The sequence below is a fragment of the Magallana gigas genome, chromosome 8 (assembly GCF_963853765.1).
Source record: "Magallana gigas chromosome 8, xbMagGiga1.1, whole genome shotgun sequence".
NCBI classification, from domain to species: Eukaryota; Metazoa; Mollusca; class Bivalvia; order Ostreida; family Ostreidae; genus Magallana; species Magallana gigas.
Window position 1 is genome coordinate 34,938,050 of NC_088860.1, and position 25,924 is coordinate 34,963,973.

General features: G+C 32.7%; 3 protein-coding genes across 8 annotated transcripts; 1 reads left to right on the top strand and 2 right to left on the bottom strand.

Moving 5' to 3' along the window:
- Positions 1-2,914: 2,914 nt before the first annotated feature.
- Positions 2,915-8,581, bottom strand: LOC105344743 (tumor necrosis factor ligand superfamily member 11). Of its 6 annotated transcripts, XM_066069410.1 has the most exons (6): positions 8,463-8,581; positions 6,550-6,782; positions 4,715-5,224; positions 4,505-4,537; positions 4,247-4,354; positions 2,915-4,044 (listed from the first exon to the last, which is right to left on the bottom strand). In XM_066069410.1, exons 3-6 carry the CDS (start codon positions 5,199-5,201, stop codon positions 3,635-3,637), a joined length of 1,038 nt encoding a protein of 345 aa, XP_065925482.1. In that variant the 5' UTR covers positions 5,202-5,224; positions 6,550-6,782; positions 8,463-8,581; the 3' UTR covers positions 2,915-3,634. The 6 variants fall into 6 exon arrangements, with proteins under 6 accessions (XP_065925482.1, XP_065925485.1, XP_011450915.3 ...); XM_066069413.1 differs by lacking the exon at positions 6,550-6,782 and having other exon boundaries at positions 8,463-8,573; XM_011452613.4 differs by lacking the exon at positions 8,463-8,581 and having other exon boundaries at positions 4,505-4,541; positions 4,719-5,224; positions 6,550-6,881.
- Positions 8,582-10,256: 1,675 nt separating this feature from the next.
- Positions 10,257-15,058, top strand: LOC105344742 (H/ACA ribonucleoprotein complex subunit 1). Its single transcript, XM_066068999.1, has 7 exons — positions 10,257-10,403; positions 11,656-12,062; positions 12,279-12,440; positions 12,712-12,950; positions 13,192-13,246; positions 13,730-13,792; positions 14,331-15,058. The coding sequence occupies exons 1-7, from the start codon at positions 10,370-10,372 to the stop codon at positions 14,427-14,429; spliced, it is 1,059 nt and encodes a 352-aa protein (XP_065925071.1). The 5' UTR covers positions 10,257-10,369; the 3' UTR covers positions 14,430-15,058.
- A 2,359-nt stretch (positions 15,059-17,417) lies between these two features.
- LOC105344745 (very long-chain specific acyl-CoA dehydrogenase, mitochondrial) lies at positions 17,418-25,915 on the bottom strand. Its single transcript, XM_066069822.1, has 19 exons — positions 25,753-25,915; positions 25,392-25,458; positions 24,909-24,981; positions 24,733-24,797; positions 24,437-24,545; positions 23,960-24,054; positions 23,715-23,846; positions 23,313-23,426; positions 22,931-23,016; positions 22,687-22,781; positions 22,400-22,503; positions 21,873-22,064; positions 21,555-21,617; positions 21,333-21,434; positions 20,989-21,086; positions 19,818-19,884; positions 19,621-19,693; positions 19,140-19,288; positions 17,418-18,833 (listed from the first exon to the last, which is right to left on the bottom strand). Exons 1-19 carry the CDS (start codon positions 25,812-25,814, stop codon positions 18,693-18,695), a joined length of 1,887 nt encoding a protein of 628 aa, XP_065925894.1. The 5' UTR covers positions 25,815-25,915; the 3' UTR covers positions 17,418-18,692.
- Between the last annotated feature and the right edge of the window lie 9 nt (positions 25,916-25,924).

A 25,924-nucleotide genomic window follows, 5' to 3' on the forward strand; every position in this document is an offset into this window, starting at 1 on the left:
ATCTTTGTTTTGAATACATCTTCTTTTTATTTTATTTTTTTAATTTTAATAAAGTTTCTGGTTGTGAATCTGACCATTAAACTCAAATCTAGAAACGTGTTTGTTTCGTAAACCATGGTGCAAAAACCGTTCATTTAATTGATAAGATTTATTTGTATATATCATAATAAAGTAAGATCTGCTGCGTCAATTCTATAAGTTTTTTTTTAAGTAATTATCTTGTAGACGTTTTTTTTAAAAGAGGCAATTTTCGTGTTCATGTTTAGTTAGTCACTTCATAAAATTTTATAACATGGTTTTTTCTGATATTAAAACTTTTAAGATTTAATCACCAGTTTAGTTTAAATAAGAATCTCTTCCTTGTTTCAAATGTCTTGTATTTTATTCCTTATTCCGCGAATTCTTGGAAGATTATTCTCTTCCCGTTTGCAATCTTTTAACTTTTTTTTAAACCCATGGTGTCACGTACCCTTTCCAATCCTCTGATTTTAATCATTATATCTGACACTGTATTCTTTGTAGAAAAAGGAAGGAAGGTGGAACTGTCTTAACAGGAATTTTTATCGAATATTTTTCGGGGTAGTTTTATCCAAATTTAACTGAAGAATACAGTACCTATTGCACTTTGTGTTTGTAAGATATCTTGATGAAAAATATCGGGCCTATCTTCATACCTAAAAAAAAGATACTGAAAAAGGAAAGCTTACTAATAGTATCTTTATTGAAAAAAAAAATGCTAAAACCTTTAAGAATAATAATGTATATATCGTAACGGTTGTAATCGTTTGACAAACGAATAACATTTCTATAATTATTTATAAGAATAAACACCTTTTCTTTATTTTAAATTTTAATTAAATTTATATATTAAATAATATATTTTGCCTTTTATTATTTTATTTCATTTTACCTATCATTATTTTTTTAAAATTTCTTTTTGTGCCCACATACAAATTGTTTCATAATATTTTCGTTCCAATGACTTGTACAACTTTAAAAAAAAACCCCACTTTTTAAAAAAAAAATTAAATGAATGCGTTTAGGTATATTTTAGAATTGTTTGTATATATATTATGATAAAAAATTTATCGCCAGTTATTCTAATCGAACAATTTAACATTGCATTTTAAACGTGGGTGTCAATACAAAAAAAAAATCAAACAATCATCATGTAATTGTCAATGATGTAAGCATTCAGGTCCCAAAATATTCCTCTGAATTCCGATGCCATCACTGACCAGTCATTAGAACTTGATCGGAGCCAAAATTTCCAAAAATAAGTTTTCAGCTGTCAACGTACAATTTTGGCAGTTGTGAAGAGATGTAAACAGATAAAATTTCATGTCATTGTTTTTATGTAACAATGGCTAATTTGATTATAAACTTTGACGACCGAAAAATCAAAGCATTGTCATTTATATTTAAGAATACAGTAATCTGGGATTCTAAAAAAAATTCTATTGTCAATATCTTAATTAATTTTGATATTTGTCATTTATTCTTCACGTACATTAGGTTCGGTCAAATGTACATATTTATCGTTACAAATTTACGACTTTTTTTTTTGGGGGGGGGGGGTGGAGTTGGGGGGGGGGGGGGGGATAAACACATGAAATCATAATAAAGTTGCAAGTTGACGCCGTTCGTGCAGAGTTAGTGTGCACTAAATGACAACAGGCAGGTATTGTTTTAGCATACACAGTTCAAGGCTAGTATTCTATTTATTGCAATTATCTTAAGAATAAAATGCAAGATCACTGTGTTTACAATTACCCGTACTACTGATCTAAATCTGTGTATGTCAGTCACGTGATATGGGGGGATTCTGTCGGGGTCTCCCTGTGTCATTGCATAGTTTATCCCCGCAGGGAAATTTAATACAGATTCTTTTCTGACTCAAAACTAAGTTAATGTGAAAGGTGTCTCGTGTATTGTGTCAGTTGTCATGCTCTCAGGCGTCAGAAACCAAACAAAGGGAGGACGTTTTATAATTATGTAATAATCTTGTTTCAACAGATAAAAACGGGGTTCCTTTTTTTCTTTTTTGAGTCAGATATAAATATACTGATATTTGAGATAGAGGTATACAAAAAAGGTGTTTTTGAGAAAACTATTTATTTTTCTGTTTCACTTTTAATGGAATTGAGCTAGCAATAGGAAGCGTAGCTATAGAACTTTTATTTGTAAAAATATATTTAAAATACATATAAAATTGAAATTCATCGTCTGTATTTGCGTGCCTGTTCCGTTTACTTATGTCGCCTGTTTTCACATTAATTGTTGACGGGGGAGGGCGGTTCTCATTAAAAGTTTAATTTTGAATTAGAATTAACTGAGCGGGTAAAGATTGCTTTGGCGTGTGTGACGTTAAATAGTGAAAATTAATGACTTTCACTTAAAATAATGACGCTCTCTAGAAGAAGGTATTTTTCATTTTTCATTTTATAGATTAAATTTAAACACTAGTGTTACATTTCCGGTGGAAACAAATTATAATAAGATATCTTTTCTTTGGGTAAATCGTGATTTCCTGTATTATTTCGAGATTTCCAAAAAATATATAATCAGGATCTAATTTGATCACAGTTCTCGAATAGTTATCAATATATAGAAACAATTCTTGAAAATCTTAGCAGCTGCCCTTTCATTCTTAAAATAAGGATACAGAATATACGAAGAAAATGTGCTTATATATCCTACATTAATTAAGCTCAATTTTCCTGGTCCGCTATATTTACAATTTGTAATGATGTACACCTACAAGTAAATATGTACATGTAGTTGAATTTTTAAACAAATCGAAAATAAAACAAGGAAGAGAAAATGACGTCATTTTAATTGATTACTGACGAAAAGAACATCCAATTCCTCGTAAACTGGATTCATGAAATTTATGATAAACTGAACAAAGTCGTAGGTTATCTTTATTTATTTTGAGCATTCACATGTTGATATGAATAGATGCAAATGCACAGAACTCATAACATGCTCTTCTATTATTACAGATAAATAAAAAATGAATGTCAACATAGACAAAAGTAAAAGTGCGCAATTTTTGTAAACAGTTTGTGTCACCGGAATTCGAATGATAATTATTATAAACATATCTATATATTTCATATATTTTATCACAACTATAGATAACTTAATATAATCACCGCATGTCATAACACCCCACGACTGACCTGGGAAGCATTCACAATACATGGCTAGGGGCGTCAGTGAATTTTGATAAAGCCATGCGATACACGCATGATAACAACAAAATATAGAAACACAAAAGGGTAAATACATGTCAATGTGTCAAATAAAAACAAAAACAGTTCACTGGTACTCATTCATATATCACTTTCTATGGACGGCCAAAGTGCATGTTTTGTATATAAACGTATACACATTACGATTGTTTGGGTGGGAGAGGGAGGGTGTAAAACAGAGACCCCACACAGTCTGTGTATTAATGCCGCTCAGCTTGCCCAATATTGTCCGTTGCAACAACATCGGCAAACACAAATTTCCCCATCAACTTCAATATCGTATAACTTTGGGGATCATCGCTTGGTTTTTCTAGGGAATACCATGTTTAGGGAAAGTGAAAGGTCTGCCAACATTATGGCAACAACAGAACATTCTATCATCCTAATTTGAACATACCGAAAAATGTCGCTTTGGGATCTTGAGAAACTTGACTGATATTTGAAACTTTAACGTAAATCTCGTCACCAACATTTAATCGAAATACGCCGCCTGTAAAGCTCGTGTAATCGTCGTACTCTTTATTACGCTCCCAGCATTGTGTCCTTACGCTCTTGAGAAGTAGTTCCTCTCCGCCGTTAGGGTAAATCACATTGTATCGGTAAACGTAGTGATATAGCGTTGTAGCACCGGGACTATTTCCGCCGAAGTACAGCGACAGGAAGTAGACCTGGCTGTATAGATAATAGAGCCCCGAGTTGTTGACACGGACCCGATCGTTCCTCAGCTGGACACCTCGTATGTGAGCTACTGGGTCCACAGTCAACCAATTGCGAACTGCCGCTTGACCTGATTTTTAAAAATAATACTTTTTTTCAAATTTCTAAATCTTCATTTTATTTAAAGAATTACATATTTTTTCGTTTATGAACTTTATACAGGAATTTAGGCTTTAATATGGTTGAAAAAGTTTTATGAATTTAAAAAAAAATCAATTTAATATATTGATAATGTAAAATTAATGTTTAATTCATGAGTTTGCATGTTATACCTGAAACTGGGGTCTGAGGTCCAATTAGAAGGTGCGCTGCAACCTCTCCGTGCGACTTCTGTGTCGAGTTGTTCTCTGCTTGAAGTCTTTCTTGTCCTTGAATCATAGCTAAGAACGAACAAACGAAACCTTTTAGGATTCATTTTTATACAAAAACTTACTATGCGAAATACATATACAAATAAGAGTTGTCTTCAGAAATGTCTATTATTATTCTTAAGTGCGAACCAAATTGATAATGTCGTGAAATACAATTACCTTTTGCGCAGGATACATTCTTTTTCTTTTCTACTATCTGTAAAAAATATTAATTGAATCCATTGATAAAAAATCAATAAGAAATATTGAAAGCATTTGTTTATCGCAATTTTTTTACAAGCAGTATTTCTTGTCTATTCAAAGAAAATGTTCCATGGCAAAGTCTTTTGAAAATATATAAAACCACAACGTTTTAATCGCAAAGAAAACCTACCAAACCCAAGATGGCGGACGTTTGGTTGGGGGAGTTTCCGCAGCAGACCTCCACTCCGTTGACCTTTTTCTTACTTAGCTTGGTCAGGTGTTCATTGTCCTCTGGAAACGGTCCAAACTTCAGATCGGCGCAGGGGACACAGAGTCTCCCCGAGACCCCGCCATGGCCCTCTATCTCGTCATCAAGTTTGTTCCTGAGGTCGGAGATCAGAAGGAACAGAGAAATGACGGCTGCGGACAGGGCGATGCAGACGACCAAAAGTAATAATGTCACTGTTCTGTATAACGTTGACGGGGAACTGTAACTTCCCGTGGAAAGATAACTCTTGTCGGAACTGGTGGAATCGGGGCTCCGGGGCCTTTTGAAGGAACTCTCGCTCCCGGAAGTGGCCAGCGTGAAGTGTATATCCGGGCATTCGCTTGGGCAGGGTGATGGAGGCACGAGGGCACTGACAGAGCTACAGCTGCATTGTTTGGTGTTCATCCTTCAATGTTTCTTATCACTGTCTAAAATTAATTAAACTTAATTAATATTAATAGGTTTTTAACATTTTTACCAATGTATAACTATTCTCACGGTATATATTCCTTGTGTTGAAGTATACCCGTATACTCTGACGCTATGATGAGTTCGCTCTGGAAAACCTTTACTTTAAAGTTTAAAAGTCTACAATAGATTTTTTTGTTAAGTTTTGATTTGATAAACTATATATGCACAGATCCAAACATACATAGCGTTACCAATCAAGGAATAAATTCTTATTTTTAAAAAGTGTGAGTCAGTGAGAAACCTTATATCCTCTTTAATCATTTACTTCTCATTCGCAAAGAATTATGGGAATGTAAGCGTTTATTGGTTGATCCGGGATATACCTGGGTGCCCTTTAGCACGACCCACCACATTATGTGCAGATCATATGTTGCTGACAACAAATACACGATCAAAAATTATTTTTATCAGTTCAGATAACCCCAACGCGAAATAGGAAATGCCACAAATCATTTCCTATGTCGTAAACCATGACCTGGTTTTACTGAGAGGCAACACGGCATCTTAGTTCAAATGTTAAATTTAAAATTACAGATGTAGAATTTATAATATTAATCAAATCTGAAATTATGAATAATCTTTTTTTTTATTTTAATTTTAGTATACTTAATTCACACAAAAAGAAATATAAATTCTTCATACTTTAATGAGTAGATCCTTAATTCATCTAGCTATATTCATTTTTGTATTTAGAACGTACATATAGGTAATGAAGATATGATAATTCATCATAAAGCGTGCAATGAGGTTAAGATCTTTTTTTCATATTGGAGGCAAAGTTGAAAAATCTCTTAACAAACATACATGTACAAAAGGGTACAAGGGGCATTTATTAAAAAAAAAAACTAGTGGGTGAATTGCTTATATCTGTCAGTTGTCTTGACATACTAAAATACGAAAACCATGCGCATTCACACAAAAGAAATTGCAAAGATCTACTGAAAAACATAAAAAAAATCAATAGTTCATGTCTTAAAGTATATCATCCTATTAGTAAATAAAATACACGCAATTAATTTGGTCGTCTAATTAGCTACTAGTAGTCCAAGTACTTCATTTTCACGCATAAAATGGAACAAAATTTAAATATAACATAATTCAGTGACAAAGCAGGTCATTTATCACTGAACAAAGGCTTTATAATATGCAGTACTTGAAGCAGCCCAAAGCTAAAGAAAGGCAACCGGTATTATAAGAAATGCTTTAAAACGACACATGCAAAAAATGAAGGATTCGATCATGAATATCGACAAAATTTAGCAGCACACAATCAAATACCTACCACCTGATTTGTTTGTAAACAAAATCTCCACTGTTAAAATCTGTATAGTTTTTATCTCTATATATCCCGAAACTGGCCCAGTAACCTCTAGCGATTGGTGGAGACCAAAAGACAGCGGGGCAGCGATGCTACGGGCCCATACCCCTGGTCTAATTATAGGGGGGACAGAAAAAATTAACAAATATCCATCAGATCACATCATCTTCTAGGTCACTGCACCGTTTGTTTAATCGCTAGAAAAGAGAAAAGAGGGACTGGTGTGTTAAAAATAAATCGCGAATTACTTCTAATGAAATAGACACAGTATGTACAACACCTCACGATGGTTTGAACAATGGAAACCGCGTGTAGCGACAGAGGGGCTAAGTAGTCATTGAATCATTTCATCGGAAGTTCTTATTGTGGTAAAGCTCAACTTATTTTTTTAAAGGATTTTTTTTGTAACAAGGTGCAAATTATACCTATATACTTTTTGATAAGGTATGAAAAGAGGCGTGTTTTGTTTATTGTGCAGTATGAAAGTGAAGTTTTTTTGTAAATTGGGGGTAGAGTTTGCTTTACAGACAGAAGTTAGATAGATAAGAGGGTCAATGATCGGAAAACAGGTGCTCCGAGTGAATTGAAGAAACAAAATCCCCTGTGTCAAGCTCACTTACAGGAAATGTCTAGAGCTTTTGGTGATTCATGAAATGCACATCCATTTTTTTTCCCTTTTTTTATTTCCTATGCAGATCAAATTTGATTTTAAAAAAATTAAGAATTCATTCTGGGGTGGGGGTAGGGAGGGGGGGGGGGTAAGGTGAGTGGGCAGGGGTGGATTTGAAAATTTCTTTCTAGTTTACAAACATATAGAGTGTTACAGCATTCATTGAAGTAACTTTTGCTAATTCGGTCAGATTTTTTTTCACACAGTGAGAAATCACGTGCTTAACGAATTTCATATTTTCTGTCAGTTCTGACAGACTTCATATTTTATGATAAATTCTCCGACAATGATAATAGACTTATCAGTCCCCGTAGTCTGTAGTATGTTTCTATATCATACATATAAACAACTGCTGGGAAAATATATTCGCGTTTTCAAAACTCACATCATAATCAGAGAGTTCTACCTACAGAAGATGACCTGACCTATGTGAACGCGTTTTTAATTTCCGCTAATAATTTATAATTTGTAATACATTTTTTTTTATTTTTGGTCTTGAAATTCTTATTGATGCTGCGTCAAAATATCGGTCGCGCATATTTATTTCCATCTTGAGTAGTAAATATAATTAAGTGGTTATTTACGTATTTGTATAGCCCATCAAAATTTTAAAATGTCCAAAGAGCAACACTTCTCTCTCTCTCTCTCTCTCTCTCTCTCTCTCTCTCTCTCTCTCTCTCTCTCTCTCTCTCATCAAAGCTAGACAAAATCATTGTTTTCGTTAAGAATAAACTGTCAATAACTTCAATTGAACACGACAAGTGGAAACACTGCAGTAAATAAATTGGTGATAAGGCTTTAGGAAATACACGATTCAATTCACCCTTGTCTTGGATTTTCGTTGTCAAGAAATACGTTTCTTTGTTCAAATGATAAACTCTCCCCACATATGAAAAAAGCATTACTTCTGAATTTTTTTTTCGGTTGCCAAAGTGACCTAGTTCAGAGTACGACGGAAAAAGACTTTTATTTAACATCATTATGTCATTTATAGAGATAAATACTCTCCTCGTTTCCATTCCAGATTATAATCGACGAGATGTCATTTCTTCAAACGGGCCTTCAGGGGAATTGCTCTCTCTCTCTCTCTCTCTCTCTCTCTCTCTCTCTCTCTCTCTCTCTCTCTCATATAAAACTTAAATGTATTTTTAATGCAAGCACGCCCACGTGTAATATAGACAAAAAGAGAAAACAAATACGAACTTACCGATGAGGAATTTTGATGTGCCATATCTGCATGTAATGCTTTGATCTTTTTGTGGGTATAAAGAAAAAGGTTCCATTCGCATATATCTGCAGATTATTTTTATTTATGCCATTGCCCCACTGTAAATATGTAAGTAGCTCAGAACTATATATCCTGTAGATTTTATTAATGTAAATCGGTTTTCAAGTATCAAAAGTGAAGTTGTCTTGAACAAAACAGGAAGTGTTGAATAAGGTAGCCCGGTCGAGGCTGGAGATCTGGGTGTGGTGGCCTTTTAGTACTTCCGCTTAGAGCAATGGTTGCATGCTGCCTTATTACAGAGCATCAGTTTTGATATGGATATATGCATCCAGACAATTTATTTGGTTAAAATCAATAATTAGCCTAGATTTTTTATTGATTTTGATTGGGAAAATATTGAGGCTAAAATTTCCATGATCAGCTAAAAACAAACTTCATTGTCTATAAAACTAATGAAATCTTTTCTACAACTTTGTCTTCAAAATTGAACCAAAAAAATGGCCACACTATTATTGTACAAGCATCCTTAAACATCCTTCCAATATCGAAAATATTCTGCTTCCAAAAAAAAACAAAAAAAAACAAAAAACAAAAAAAAAACCAAACAAACTTTGTTCAAAACAAAAAAAAAACAAAAAAAACAAACAAACTTTGTTCAAAACGTGATGGGATGGCGGGGGGGGGGGGGGGGGACGCCTTACCAAACCGGTTGCAATTCGTATGGTTTAACCATGCAAGTTGAATAAGAGCAGGAAATGTTATTCCTGCAATTGTAGTTTAGTCTTATTAATTTTGTTATTGATAATTTTGATAACTTTGATAACAATCCACTACAATAATTTACAATCTATACAAACATATTAAGTTTGAACCATGATCTACTGAACAATTAAGAATAAAACTTAATTACGACTAATCAACATGTTTTACGTTTCAAGAACTTTGATAAAATCTCAGAAAAAATTTGCACGTCTTTTTTTAATTTCGATTTGCTTGAATGATAACTTAATTGTCTTTGCTCTGTTTTTATTGGTCAAATCGTAATAAAATAACAATGCAGATGCATCTCGAAAACAAGCTCATTTTCTTTTTTCCCGAACACAAACTCATTTTGATTTAGCAATATTTGCTTAGAAAAATATTTGTTAATCTTACTGAAGTTATGTACATATCTATTCACGGTTTATTTTGATATAATAAAAAGTTTCATTTGCTGCAAATTTTAAACAAACTTTAATTTTTGCATTGAATTATGGAACATTAAACAGTTAAAGACTCTTTTCTTTTTTTCAAATAAATATACGACTACATGAATATAGATGTATGCAGTATTTTTTTTTACACTTTGTAGGCTGACGCGTATGGTGAGGAGCAATTCATAATTTTTTTTTATGAAAAATCTAATTTACTTCATGTTGTATTAGATGCAATAAAATGCTTTTGATATCATTGATTTGTATAAACTGCCACACTTGTTTGGACTGTTTATATTGTTTGGTGCGTCTTTTGAAAAGTAAGGAGAGCATTTGTATTGATCAAGAGATGCGACATATGGCTTATCTAACTCCGGCTGTTCATTGATTTATAATTTCATGCCACGTGAGAAATCTACAATAATTATATTTAAAAAACGAATAAGTAAATAAAAAGGGTATTTTATTTCTTCTAATAGCAACAAACTTAAAATAGGATACTAGTCAACGCAAACTTACAATTGTAAAAATTGTAATTTACACAATTCGCCAGCTTTATTTAATCGGGATCGACATTGGATACACAACAAAAGCGCCATCTTGCGAGAGGTTAAAAACAAACTGAACGCGGTCCTCTCGCAATTTCACTCGTCGGAATAAACCTCTCTGAAAACATTTGCTCCTTGAGTGAAAATGGAAGCAGTAGAAAAAATAGATATGTCACTTGGTAAGGTTTGCTGTGTGAAATTTTAAACGTTTAAAAACTCAAATATGAGACAAGACGTTGCAGGTTCGTCGAGAGGGGTCGTCTTAAAGTTTTAAAACAGTTTGTTTTTTTCACGCCAAATTACAAGTTATTAGAAAATAAAGATGTCACATATTTAATAATAAACAAGTGTATTGCCAGAAATTGCTGTAGATACTCGTGACTTTTTCAGATTTTCTTGCAAATTATGCAGCTGATATATCCTGACTACACCATATTATAGTTGTCATATTATAGTTATCATCCCTGTCAATGGCTGATATTTCGGTTGTAATTTGATATAGGCCTTTTTGTTTGTTTTTTGATATGCTTTATGGTATTCATTCACTGCTCGTTATTTTATATATCCATTTGGCAAAACTCGGAAATATTGTCTCTAAGTTATAAAAATGTTCCAATAGAGTTTTTATGGTTTTCAAGCATATACATGTAGACATTATAAAAAGTAAATTTTGAAATTTTTCAAAGGAGAGCGTTCTTATAGATATATTATTAATGGGAATGTTTTAAAGAATAACTTCATGAACCTGTCTGTTTCCTTGCTCTTTTGTCACTGGTCATCACTTGGCTTTTTCAGCAGTTCTCCTGTCGTATTTGTTTTGGGTTGCAGGTTGCACGCTTGACTTCTGCTGAAGACATTACATCAATCTAAGTTCTGCATCAAAAATTGTCTCTAGAATATTGTAAATTTAGTTTTTGAAATATTATCAGTCCATTTATTTTGAGAATTTGGTAAAACTATTCTCTACCTACAAACCTTTAAAGGCTAGCTGTTACTAGTGTATAACTTGTTTGTTGGGTTTTTTTTTCATGTTTCGTACAAATAAACAGGACTAGTCTTTAAAAATTCAACTGTCTGTCATAGTTTTAATTTACCAGAGTATTTTTTAAAAGTATGACTAATGTATGTTTTTTCTTATCTTTCTTTGATTGTATGTCATCACAATGATCACATCATCCTTTCTAAATGACTATGCTCCCATTATATGTGAAACCTTTCTATTAGTTTTGAAACTGGCCTTCTGAAGTGATGCATCACATAATAATAAACATTATTTCCTTCTAAAAAAAATTTTTTTCTACTGTAACTTGAGAAACCAATGCTCATGGAAAATTCACATAGCCCATTGTTTTCATAGAATATTTCATACTAATTAACATTTTGTGTCTAGATGTGCCCTTTTATCAGGAAATGTTTGGTTTTTCTTTACAGATGACATTATCAAGCTAAATAAGAAACAAGGCAGGGGAGGATCGAACAGGGGAGGGAGGGGTGGAAACCGAGGAGGAAGAGGTCAAGGACAAAGAGGTCAGGGAAGGAGGGGTCAAGGTCAAAGAGGAGGAAGAGGACAAGGGCAAGGAGGTAGAGGAGGATTTTCCAACAGAGGAGGAGCAAGAAGGGGAAATGTCAACAGAGGAGGCACAGGGAGAGGGAGAGGACAGGGGTCAGGAAGAGGAGGTGGGGGCATGAGGGGGTCCCGTGGAGGAAACTCAGTAGTTGATAGAGTCAAAGGAAAGGGTCCAAACAAGTACAAACAGCTGAGGACCAACCTCATGAGGAAGAAACAGTCCCGGGGAGGAATAGGAGTTAGTCCCCTAAACAGAGTCAATTCTAACCAGGTATATTGTGGGTTGTGATTGTATTCATGTCTTTTTATGGAAAGAACTGAATTGTTTTATTTTTTTTTAACCTTTACCAAATTCTACAAAACAATCTAAATTCAAACAAGATTGTGAAAATTACGAATAGGATTTATGTCGACAAAAACTGTTATATAATGTATTTGGTACTTAGAAATTATAGAATTAATTTGGGGAACATTTTTTGTTTTACAGAACAGAGGTGCTTCAAATCTTGGACAGAACAGAGGAGCTTCAAATTTGGGACAGATAAAATCCCAGGCATTAAGTGCTCTTAGACAGGCTAAGCTTACTCTAGCCAAAATCTCTGCTCGAGAAAAAAGAGATAACATTGTTAACCAGAGGAGAGGTATTCAGGTAAGATGAAGTAAAATATAGTTCAGTTTAAAAGTGAGGTTGTGTGACTATCTGAAAAAAAGGACGTAGCTCTCACCTGAAATTGTTAGATTTTTTTTTTTTGGTGAAATTAAATAACTTGTAAACTGGCAATGAGGATCAAAATTTTTTAGAAAAGATAAAACAAGTAAAAAATTGGTAGTTTCAAAATATCTATTGCAAAGATCTTGTAATTCTAATAGCTAATACCCTGTATTTGTTTCCGCTAAATTTATCTATATCGTACTTTCAGATGGATAGCCAGAATCCCAGAAGAGGACGAGGAGGAGGCAGAGGGGGGCGTGGCCGGGGAATGGGTAGAGGCGGGGGCCAGGGTGGAGGGGGTAACAGACAGCGCGGGGGTAATCTACAAGGTGGCAGACGGGGGTGGAGGCAGCCCAGACAGCAGTCCTCAGTGGACAACAGCGGCATCATCACAGTCAGTGTGGAGAACTCACGGCAGCAAACCAATAACTCACGGCAGCAAAATAGGTGAATTGAATTGAATGTACATTATATTTCATTGACATTTGGTGGGAGAATTACACTGGAGTTCTGTGGCTTTGATTGTTCTCTCCTAAGATAAAATCCAAAAGAAGTGTTCAAATGCAAATGTAAACAGGTAGTTAAAAATACTGGCTTGTTTTTTTTGTGTGTGTGTTATTGATACCTTCAGTAGCAGTACATGTACCATAATGCCTTTTCTTAGTTTTATTTTTCGTTTTCCTTTCAGGCCCAGAATTAACAGAAACAACCTTGGTGCACAAAATGTCAGAGAAGAAATGCTTGTAAGTTATTTGTAATTAAATATATTAGTGTTTGGATTCTGTGATATTAATTAAGGCAGTTGCAACATATTTCTTAGTAAAAATGACAGTTACCGGTACATGTTACACATACTTTGGAATCATTAGAATTCATGGTGGCTCAATTTTTGTGGTATTCATGAGGAAGCCCTCCCTCATGAATTTACATCCTCGTCAAAAACTAATTTTGAAAGGTTAATTTTCTTATTGAAACTGAAAACTGACGTATCCAGGAATTAACATCCCTTCATATAAGCAAAAAAACCACAATCCACGAAAATTGGTCCCCATGAATTTAAATGTCTCCACAGTACTATACATATATAGTGTTAAAGATAGAATAGGAATGGTGGCAAATGATTTCATCGGAAACTGGGTAGCGAAATTCATCCACAAATAACTTAATTATTTAATGACTTAATCTATTTTAAAAAATGCTTGATTATAGTTTTCTATTTTTGTCAGAACCTAAAACCTTCAGCAAGACAGAGGTACAGGATGAACAAAGAAATATTTTCCAGAAATACAGTAAGACAATATAATTCAAGTACGCTACAAAACAATGCAAAATACAGTGATTGAAATTATACTATTTCATAATTGAACCATGGGGTAATAATATACAATTATTGCTGTTTTTTTGAGGTCAATATGATGATTTAGGTACCTGAGAAATACAAGAGCCTTCAGCTTGGTGAATATTGTACTTCGAGGGTAGCTAAATCATCGTATTGATCGAAAAAAACTGCAAAAATTGTTTTATATGATTTAGCGACAAATTGATACAGACACATCAAATTAAGTGTTATCAAGCAAATATTTTAGTTTGAAACTGACTTGAACATATAGAGAAATGTGGTATTTTATTTGACAATCTAGTTTTCGTCTAGTGTAGAGAAAATCAAATGTTTTATTGACCTCCTAGGTCAGGTGCTGGTGAATAAAACGTTTGATTTTTTTCTAGATTGTTTGATATCAGCCAGTCAAAATGCTAGGAATTAATCAATCTCATTATAATGTCTTTTGGCATGGAATTTAAAGTTTCATACATGGTCTTGTTTTGTAGACTGATATTAGTCTCAGCGACCGCTTTGCCTCAGAATTCAGTGCAGAATCCAGTGCAGAATCCAGTGGAGTCGGAGATGGAAGAAGAATTTTCCTCTAGATAAGCAGTGTTCGTGTAGATAGCCAGTAGGCTGAATATCAAACAACATCTCATGTACCTTCTGTTTACAAGTGGGTCTGTCAGTAATGCAATATTGCAATAAGACAAGTGGTGATAACTCACCTTGTGACAAGGTGCTTTATAAACAACTCCTGTCATTTAGTTGAAGGTTGTTTTTTCTCATGCTTCACTTATAATACATGGATCTTTAATTTTAATTTTTTTTTTAAAAATATTTTTGAGTCATGACACACATTAATTCATTTTTAAAATAAACACCATTTATCCATTACAAGTCACTGCTATTTAATATGACACTATTGAACTTAAGTAAAATTGTGATAATATTATTATTATGCCTATGGTTATTTTAAAATATCAGTTTAAAAATGATGCAGCTAATGGGAATTTTTATTTGTGTGATTGTCTTAATTGCACACTTGTGCTGTGTGTGTTTAAGCTTTGTCAAAGTTCAAAAGGTGATTGTATCATTTTCACTTTGTGTTTATATGTGTGTCACTGTACATAGAAATATTATCTGTTTTTGTTTTATAATCGACAATTCATGAATTTTTATTTTAAAAATCTTGAAAGCTCAAGAATTCAATTCAGTTTTAGTGTCAGTAACTACAAATTATAAGGATTTAAGAGGATAAACTCTGTTTTATTAGTAGATTGACTAGAGCTTTAATCTTACACAAGTCCTTAGTTAATTTTATTTGTTTGGTTTCTGTTTTTATTAATAAAGCCATGTACAGATACATGTGAGTCGTAACACCTTGTATTTTTTTCTTTATTATATATTTGTTTTATTCTATGTTTTTATATTTTATTCTGTTAAAAAAAGTTACATGGATGCTTGAAAAAAAATGTGTGCCTTTACATATCTATGTCTCAAACATTGTGAGATATGTCACATTTTTTAGTTACTTAACTTGTTTATCAAAATATGGAAAAAACATCTTTGAATTAACACTGACTGGTTTTAATTTTCAAGTTAAAAGATTCCTACAGAAATGTTCATGTATTTGAGGAGAAAAAGGTCACAAGGAACAAAAACTTCAATAAACCAACTTTAATTCGTGTGAGAGAGAGAAAGGTTTGCGAGAGCCTCATTGGGAATATTACTTGGTGTTTTTAAAGTCAGCATTTAAACTACGATTAATTCAAATGTAGATTGAATGGTGAAAGTTGATTTCTTTATTATTTTGAACAGAATCCAATAGTTTTATGTTTAGTTGTGACATTTGAAATGATATATGTACATGTATGTAGTTTGGATGGCTTGTGGAAATATATTTGTAGAGTTCGGTATTAACTAAAGGGTGTTTTTATTTTGTGAAGAGAAAGTGATTTTTTTTTTTTAAATCTTTAAGAATCTGAGGGTATGTATGTGAAGTATGTTTTGTTGAATTGTTCATTAACAGGGGACAATTCAAGTAAGTGACCCCAGTTACTGATTTCATTTGTCCTCCCATAATACATTTTGTTTAAGTACATGTATATCAACTTAAAACATACTTTTTATATAAATTGTTTAAAAAATTAAATCGATTGAAGTTCGTTAATAAAATGAAATTATTTAAATGCAAATGAAATTGTTTTTTTTTATAATGAGCCACTGTGAACACATTCAAAATACTTTTCTATGTTTGGCCATGTATACACATGGGTATGAGTACCAGTATATAGTGTCAATTATGATAATCAGCTCTCATTCTGTCCGGCAGGCTTAAGACGGCTGGATGGTCAACAAAATAACCATCACATATACCGAAAACTTTAACATGATTTGTTTATCTATAAACTACTGTAAATTCCTTATATTATGCGAGTACTTATTTCCGGGATCCCACTGTTTTGTTTCAAATTGCGAGAGTATAAAATCGCGAACATGGAACTTCTCTCCTTATCATAATTTTCAACTCTCAGAAAATAATGGCGAAATTTTTAAATCCGCGAAGAATGCTTCTCGCGATTTTATGCGGATATTAATTCCTCGCGTTTAATTAGGAATCTACAGTAATGTTTCGTAAAGAAAAAATCCATATATTTTACCTTTTAAATTTATGTATGTTCCTATAATTGATATACATGTTTTACATAAAAACTAAATCCCCCAAACTTACAAATACTTAAAAATGGAAAGAAATAACAAATGTCCCATATTGTAATATGTGTTTGAACAAGTGGACTATTTGAAATTTGGATGCCATAATAAAAATAAGATTATGAGTGAAGCATACATGTAGGATAGCTGCATGCAATACTTAAAATTATATATACATCATTACGTGTTACTTGTGTTTTGCCCTAAAACATTAACAGAAACTTGTTGAGGAATAGTTTCAAGTTGATGAAGATAAAAGAATGTGTAGGTCATCTGAGGAACTTGAATATACCAGTCTAAAAAAAAAAGGTTTTGATTGGTAGATGTACCAATGGTTAAAGAGGATTCCATTTAGCATCTGCATGGAGTAAAGTCTTCATATGCAATCAAATATATTGCCACTGCCATGATTGCAAGAATACATATAAGTACATTATACTTACTCATATTTGTTATTTCAAGATTTCCCCAAAAAATTGAAAAAAAAATCAATGTTAACATATTTAACCCTCAAAAGTCCTAAATATCTTGCAAGAAACTCTTTCCAGTTTGAGATGGAGGTTTAACTGTTCAGTATAATACCGGTGCTATACATGTAGTTCGCTTTGAAACCTGGGTTTTTTTAATCCTTGCTATTACATATGATACTTGTACATTGTGGTACTACACCTCTCTTCTCCTTTTGCTTATATACATATACATACCGGTACATGTACCTTTAGATGGCCTCATATTCACTGCTGCTAACACAAAATATGCCATGGCCTTCTAAAAATTAAACTTAAAAACATTTGAATTTTCGATCCATGGTTTAATTAACTTGAAAAAATGATCCCTTTACTAGTGGTGAATAGTACACAAAACACAACAAAGCAATATTATGCTAGAAAAAAATTTATTCACAAGTCAGCTTGAATTTGTGTGTACACATCAACAGAACGGCTAGGAACATAACCTCCCAAATAACCTTGTGAGGAATTTCTTGTAATTAGCGACTTGCATTCAGAGATAGTGTACACATATTGAAAAACAAAATACAAAAAATGATTTGTTGGTGAATCATTGGAAAAGTTGTACCACAAAAAATAAGAACAGTTACACAGTTAGGTGCTCTATATTACAATTTGCATTGCTGGGCATTGCATATACTGAACAGAGTCTGTTGACAGAAGGACTTGCACACACAGGTCTTATACAGGAGATTCATTCATAAACTATTAAATAAAACCAAGATTAAACATTTTCCAATGTTTTTCCAACATACATGTATGATGAATTTATAAATACACCTAGAATGGCAAGCAATGTGTTTCAGCTACATAACGGTATAAGATAAATAACCCAAATTTTAATCAATTTTCTTTTAACTGGATCTTTTGATGATAGTGGGCTACAATGATGAAATATTAATTTGCCTACATTTATCTGGTATGTATTTATATTTTCAATTGACAACTGCTAACTATGTACATATCCACTGCACCGAAGTACCAGGAAAAAGTTTACCATCAAAATCATTTTTTTTTGTTGAAAAACATAATGAAATTAACATATATAGGTTCCTATGTACACTGAAACTAAGAAAGAACAAAATATCTCATTTGTCTCCAGCAAATGATATAATTCTTATCACAGATGAACTTTATGATCCATTTGTACATCATGTTCCAACAAGTCAAGGATTACAAAGCCTCAAACAAGCCATTTAGTCAATTAAACATGATTAAAAGAAACCGAAAATTATTATCTGAGGTAATATGTATCAATCACAACTTCTCTCATGAATTCAAGGATGATGTAAAATGGGTGCTGTACAGTGAACATTGTTACAGAACATTAGGAAGATTGGTTCTTAAGCTGACAATTACCCAGGTACATGTACTTGTAACCCCTCAAAAAAAACCCCCACTGGAATTGATCGAGTGTTCATGCTTTTAAGAGTAAAACATGTAGAACATAACTTTGTACAAAATTTTGGTATATGTATATTTTTCTTTCTTCTTGGTTTTACTATCACATACAAATAATTGTAAACAAATGAAAACAAAAATGATATATCATCACAGCAAGAACGTTTCTTTGTTTTTGTTGAAGTACAGTGTAATATAAACTTTTATGACTGATTTGTTCTAATTGTCCTCCAATGCCCTCCCTTAGAATCCAAGTGGATGCCTCTGAAGGAGACCTCCATTAGCAACAACGTCTTTGGAGATTTTCTCCAGCCCTGAGAAGTTTTCTTTTTCTCCCTTTGTAGCATGACACGCCAGGAGGTTGGCATCGATTCTGTCTTTGGCCTGTAGACATACAATGTAATAGAGAAAATAGCATAAAGACTGAATAAAAATTATTTTCAAAGTATTTTGTGTGGTGTTTCTTGGTATGTTCACAGATATATTACCTTTATTATTATGTACACGAAGAATACACATGTTCATCTAAGGTTACTGGATTAAAGACCAACAGTACATGATAGCATGATTGAGAAATTGAGGTATCAATAAATAGATGAAGCTTCATTGACTTGTATAAAAGTTCCCATACATGTATCTATCAGAATTAAAGATCAATATTTTTTAAATTATTCAAAAGCAGTATCATACCTCATTACAGAAGACTTTGGTAATGATAGCTTCATGGTCTGCTGAGCTATGACCTTCCTTGAGTGACCTTGAAGCCCTGGACAGAACTGACACCATGCCGTAGATATCAATGGCCGAATCGGCCACTCTCTTCAGGAGAAATTGTTCGTCTGAAATTAAAAAAAATAAATTGATAAACAAGGTTAATGAAGCTCTCATTTTACACAAAGTAAAAACATGTACATGTAAATTGATTTCAAATTAGAATTCAAATTTTAAGGATTCCCAAGTTTCTTTGTGACCATTATCAATTATACATTTACAAAATACATTAATTTATATGTTCATTTTAGAGTCAAAATTTGTTTTCTCTAATTTCAATCTCACTTTTATGCATCTAGGTATTCAAGACACCAATCTTTGAGATAACAAAGTTAAACTGTACACGTGCAATGCATATGTCAAATACTTTCGAATTTTCACATAATTGAATAAATCTTACTGGTGATTTTTTTGCCATGGGTCATCAGAAGTTGTTCCACTACTGAACCAAAGTCACCAATAGCAGCAAAAGTCTGAAATACATAAAATATAAAATATGTAATCATATAAATGTCATTACACCTAACCATGCATATCATCTATTATGCAAAACTCCATTTTGCAAGCAGTAAAATCTTAAAACCTAACTAAAGTTACCTGTTCTGCAGAGTTCATAAGCGAGGGGTGAATATGAGCTTTAGCACCATTGTCATCTGCTTTTGACCTAAAATATAATGATAATTGTCTTAAGGGTGTTGTTTACTCAGGGTTTGAGTTCTCGAATTCGGATTGTTATAAAGTTCAATGTCATGAGTAAAATTTGTTCTAAACACAAAAAGTATCTGTGAAATGAATTGTTACTGACATAACATTCAATATTTCTACTATATTATGGGATTATGCCAAAACAAAAATAGACTTTTAGCCAAACAGAGGAAATTCGGACTAAATTTTGCAGATTTTGTTTTCTGCTTAAACATTTTTGGAAGTACTCTAATATTAAAAGTTAAGATTTTATATTTTAGTCTATATAATTTTGCATATTTTGTGGTAGTTTTACCTCATTTATTCATTATGATAACCGTATGGCATGAATTAAAAAAATATTGAAATATGCTTAAAAACAAGAAAAGACACCATATCTTAAAATTTTGATCATTGACCTCATATAAATTATATGCCAACAGAATAAGGTCAATTCAAGTAGTTTAATACTATAAATGTTTTTGTATTATCATCATTCAATTTTTTGTAAAATTGGATCAAAAATGGGTAGGAATTTGAAAAGTGATAGAGGAAATTCGGACTGGAATATTTATAAAAATTGTGAAGGAAAACTTACTGCTTTGTATGTATTTAGTGTCACTGCCATTCATAAATTGTATTTCATTTTCAAAAGTGTTGAGCAATTTGTATTATTTTTACAATTTAGAAAATCTAAATCATAGTGTAAAATTTTGAGTGATTTTCCTTAAATTTTCCAAAAATATACAATGCCCATTAACTCCAAAAGTAGGTCATTGACCTACTTTTTTGAAAATGAAAAATAACACTACAATAAAAGGTCTATAACACACAATAGTTGGTTTTTCATTATCATCAGTGGAATTTTTTTTCATTCTGAGTAAACGTCATCCTTAAGATGAAGATTACTAACTTTAACACATACATGTGTATGGAACACGGTTAATATAAATTATATGTACATGTAGCAAGTGAACTTCAGGTAGTCCTAAACAATCCCATAATTTGAGGGTTAAAATTCTTCAATCACAAGAAAGGTACATGTAATTGCTGTATTTTAGCAAAAGAGAATTTTGATTCTTACTTCAATACTTTCTTGCTGCCATATTCCAGGAACATTCCAATGTTACCCAGGGGGTTTGACATGGCCTTCTTCAGCTCTTTGAGGTAGTTTCCTGCATACTACAAATAAATACATGCATTGTCATATCATATGCTCATGTACATTGTACTTGGTAAATTATTGATCTTAATCAGAAAATGTTAATCTTTTTTTTTTTTAAATTAAAAACATTTTTCCTCATAACATTTTTAACGGTCTATACTTACAAAATTTTACAATCATATCAATTATCTTAGATATATTTCCAATGGATAGGGCAAATCTAATGCACATTTTGAACATCATATATACAGACATTAATTTACCTGACTTCCAGTAAGGGCAATAAAGAGTCTCAGAATATCGTTTGTTCCTTCAAAAATTCTGAAAATTCTTAAATCTCTCATCACTCGCTCCAGACTAGTATCCTAAAAAAATAAATTAAGGCAATATAAAGGAAAATACTGGAATATTCTCAATCAATCCTGAATCTTGATCTTAAGGAAATTTACAAACATCCTCAATATATCTCAATGAACTGTACTTACCTTCATGTATCCCATGCCACCCAGAATTTGGATTGCCTCATCAGCACAAAACCAAGCAGCTTCCTAGTATAAAACAGAAGCCTATTACATACACTCTATAAACATTATAAAATAAAGAACTGCTTTGAAACATTTCTGAGTTTCACAATATTCATGTATACTGGTGTGATGAATCATTTTTTATCAGTTTTTCCTGCATGAATTCAACAATTTTCTATGATTAAATCACACAAAACACTTTATAAATGTTTCATTTTGTTTTTAATCATTCTTATTGCATGGCTTTAACAATTATGAGTGATTAAATCAAATGCTTACAGAGCCGTAGATTTTGCTGATGGCCGCCTCTATCTGGAACTCTGTGGAGCCCTGGTCCATGTTAGCAGACAGCATGTAGGCCATGGACTCGGTCACGTACTGCATCATGACCATGCGGCCAATCTTCTCCTGGATGGCGCCGTAGTTACTGATCAGGTCTCCAAACTGCTTCCTCTGTGAGGCGTGGTCAATCTAGGAGGATATGGTCATGACACATATAGAGTCAAGAATCATATACATGATATTATACATCATATAATGTTCATAAATGTATTATTAAAGGTAGATATAAACTTCATACTGTATAATGAAGGAAATGATGGAGGTAAAATCATGACTTAAAAAAGTTAGGAATTGCGCAGAGAGAGAGAGAGAGAGAGAGAGAGAGAGAGAGAGAGAGAGAGAGAGAGAGAGAGAGAGAGAGAGAGAGAACACCAGTTGAATACCCACACAACACCATTGCAGTCTATAAGATCAGTGCTCTTAAAATTATCATATTATCAAACATATGATTAATATGTACTTACAGCTTTTTTGATACAATATGACATGGTTCCTGATAAAGCAGCGGCCATGCCAAATCTTCCATTGTTCAGAATGTTCATAGCCACCTTAAATCCTCCTCCAACTCCTGAAAATAAAACATCACCATCAATGTAAGGGGCACAACTCTCACATATACATGTGCATTTATACATGTGCACACTTTCAAAATAGTTTAAATATACTATTACATTTAACTCTCAAACAAATGTTTATACATGTGTATGGCTTTCAAAATTCCAAAAAATTATAGATTTATTTAGCTCTTTACCTCCAAGAAGATTTTCAACAGGAACCTTGCAATCTTCAAAATATACTTCTGCTGTATTGGAGGCTTTAATCCCCATCTTTTTTTCTGGTGGACCACTATATTGAAAAAAACCATTTTAAACATATTTTTAACAATTGATTTTTTATTCTAAAAATTCTCATAAGACTAATTTAAATGAGGTTGGAAAATCAAAAAATCATATGCATATACTACAAAAGAGATTGAGAACATAGAAAATACTTACTTGGAAACACCGCCAAAAGATCTCTCAACAATAAAGGCAGATACTTTTTCCTTCATTTCACCAGTTTTCTCATCTTTGACTGGTGTCTAAAATACCACATTCTAATTTTCTTAATCTTAACTACTAAGTTCTTACATATGCACACAATACATGAATGTATACAAGACTCAAAAGGACAAAAGAGGTTACATCTGTGCTACTTTAAGTTTCATATTCTCACTTATCAATTACAGTTGAACAAGTTAACTTTGGCATGTTCAGCTAAGTGGATGCTCAAGAGTGCTTTCCAAAAATTTCAATCCCTTTAACACAAACATTGGCACCCACTCTGCTGAACAAGTCTAATTTCATATCACCAAGGGTAATAACTCTGTTTACAAACCTTGGCGAACACGGTGAAGATTTCTGCCAGTCCTCCATTACTGATCCAGATCTTGCTACCATTGAGGATATAATGCTTGCCATCAGGGGACAGAACTGCTTTGGTTTTGATAGACTATCAAAAAAATGAAACATTTGTTTTTACATGTACATGTATAATCAAATAAGCTATCTCTGGGACGTCGTATCCCCACTGAAAGAAAATAGAGGAAGGTGGAAGACCGGAAATGTCAGTTTATAAATAGTTTTCTTTAGCAACATCTAGTCTTTTTATTGTGTTCTATTAAAAAGATGTATATAAATTTGAAATGTATCTAATTTTTGTGGAAGGGGAGACAATAAACATAAGACAGAAATGGCTCAAAATGAAAGACTTATTTTAAAATGAGAAATGATCGCTTACGCTGGCATCTGATCCACTGCTGGGCTCGGTCAGACAGAATGCCGCAATGTTTTTACCACAAGCCAAGTCAGGCAGGTATTTGTCCTTCTGCTCTTTTGTTCCAAACAGCAGGATTCCTTTGAACCCAATGGACTGTTACAAATCAAGTAAGGAAAGGTTATTTGTAGCAAGTTGTATGTAGTACATACATTGTAAATATATCTATTAATAACTGTTGCTTTGGTGTATGAACAAATGATTATTACCTGGTGGGCTCCTAAGGTAATGCCGACCCCAAGGTCATGTGATCCCACTATTTCTACCAAACGTGCATACTGAGTGTTGGTTAATCCAAGACCACCTTCAAAGAGCAGAATCATTTGTACCAAATAAAATCTATACTGACTAACACAGAATGCAACAAAAAAGAGAAAAGACATACCAGTAAACAGAAAGTTTTATTAATTAAGAATAAAAGAGCTACCAGGTATTTCCACACAACAAGAGTTCAGATCTGTCTATTGACCAAAACATCTCATCTGATATCAGTGAGGTTTTAGTGCTCAAGGGCTTACAATTCTTAAGTCCAAAAACCTACGACTACATATCAAATGTTATATCACCATTATATGATGTAAGACTACTTGGTATTGTGAGAAACTTAAAAAGTAATTTTATTTTTCAGATCACTTCAAAGTTATTAACATGGGCTTTTTGTCAAAATTTTAAGATAGATGGTTTACCATTATCCACCGGAACCTGGAGACCAAAGGCCCCTAACTCCTTCAGTCCCTCCATGACATGGTCCTCTACTTTCTCCAGGCTGTCATTCTTCAGGGGGTCATTTATTTCCTGATAAAAGAGATAAAACATTTTTAAAGGATGCTGATTTCAGAATCATTGTTTAAAGGACACTTGAATGTAAAATATGGCATGAATTATAATGTAATAATCCAGGAGAAAAATTACAGCACATGCATTTATTACAAGCATTAAGATCTGTAAATGTAATGATGAGCTAAAAATTAATGTATCTAACCTCGAAGAACTTGGCTGTTGGATCTACAAGCATCTTGAGGGTGTCCTTTTGTTCATCATTTAATACTGGAAATCAGAATGAAATGATATTGACAGTTTTATCTCTCATTTTTTTTTTTTATGTTTATCAATGCATTTGACTATTTTTATTGAGAAATATTTCTAATTCTAGATTACCTTCAGGGAAAGGAAACACTTGATCTGTTTTAACAATGCCTCTGAAGATGTTCATGGCAAAAGACTTTGACTCCTATAAAAGCAAATATGAAATCTATGAGATTCATGACATGAAAATATGAATGAATTATGGTAACAAAATTATGATTTATACACTGAAAGTTGAAGACAAGTCTGTTGATAACAAAGACCAATCAATAAAATGTCATTGTTATATGCATTTTATTTATTTAAAATTTGTATCCGACTTCTAAATTGAAAATTATTTCAGTAAGAGATAAAATCACAAGGGAGCAACAAACTTCCGTATGTTAAAAAATTGTCATAAGGCTAATAGTTATATTATTATGTATAATTTGTATCACAACTTTCCAAAAATAATAGTGAGATTTTAAAGTTTGCAAAAGATGCTTCTCATGATTTCAGTTCAAGATTTGTGACATCAGACAATGATTAGAGAGTGTGCAATTCAGAAATGGCTACCTGAGTCTTGGCTGTTGTTGGCTTGGCATCATCTGTCTTTTTCTGGGCTGTTGCCGAGCTTGCACATCTTAACAAATATTGAAATACAATTTACAAAAAAAATAAAATAAAATTTATTATCATTTAATTTATGTTCACATTGGCCATCAATTAAAAATTGAAAATTATTTGGTATGATTCAAAATACAGAATAATAAAAATAGTAAGACCTATTTTTACTATTAAAGTTCTCTTATAGTAAACAAGCAAAAAGTCCAAAGTCCACACACTGACAAAAGGACTATAAATGTCAAATACAACAAATTAGCAAAATGTATAATGAAAGTGTGCAATTTGTTGCGAAAAATATGTGAAAAATTACCTCAGGTTCCCTAGAACTGATCTTCTACCAAGAGAAGTTAACAATGCTGAAGTTCGAAGCATTTTTCTCTCAAATCACACTCTGCGTTTCAGCAGTCCAGGTTCACCAAAACTGTGTTTACGAAAGAGGTCGTTTGACATCCGGTTTATACAACAATGGATGCGCATGCGCT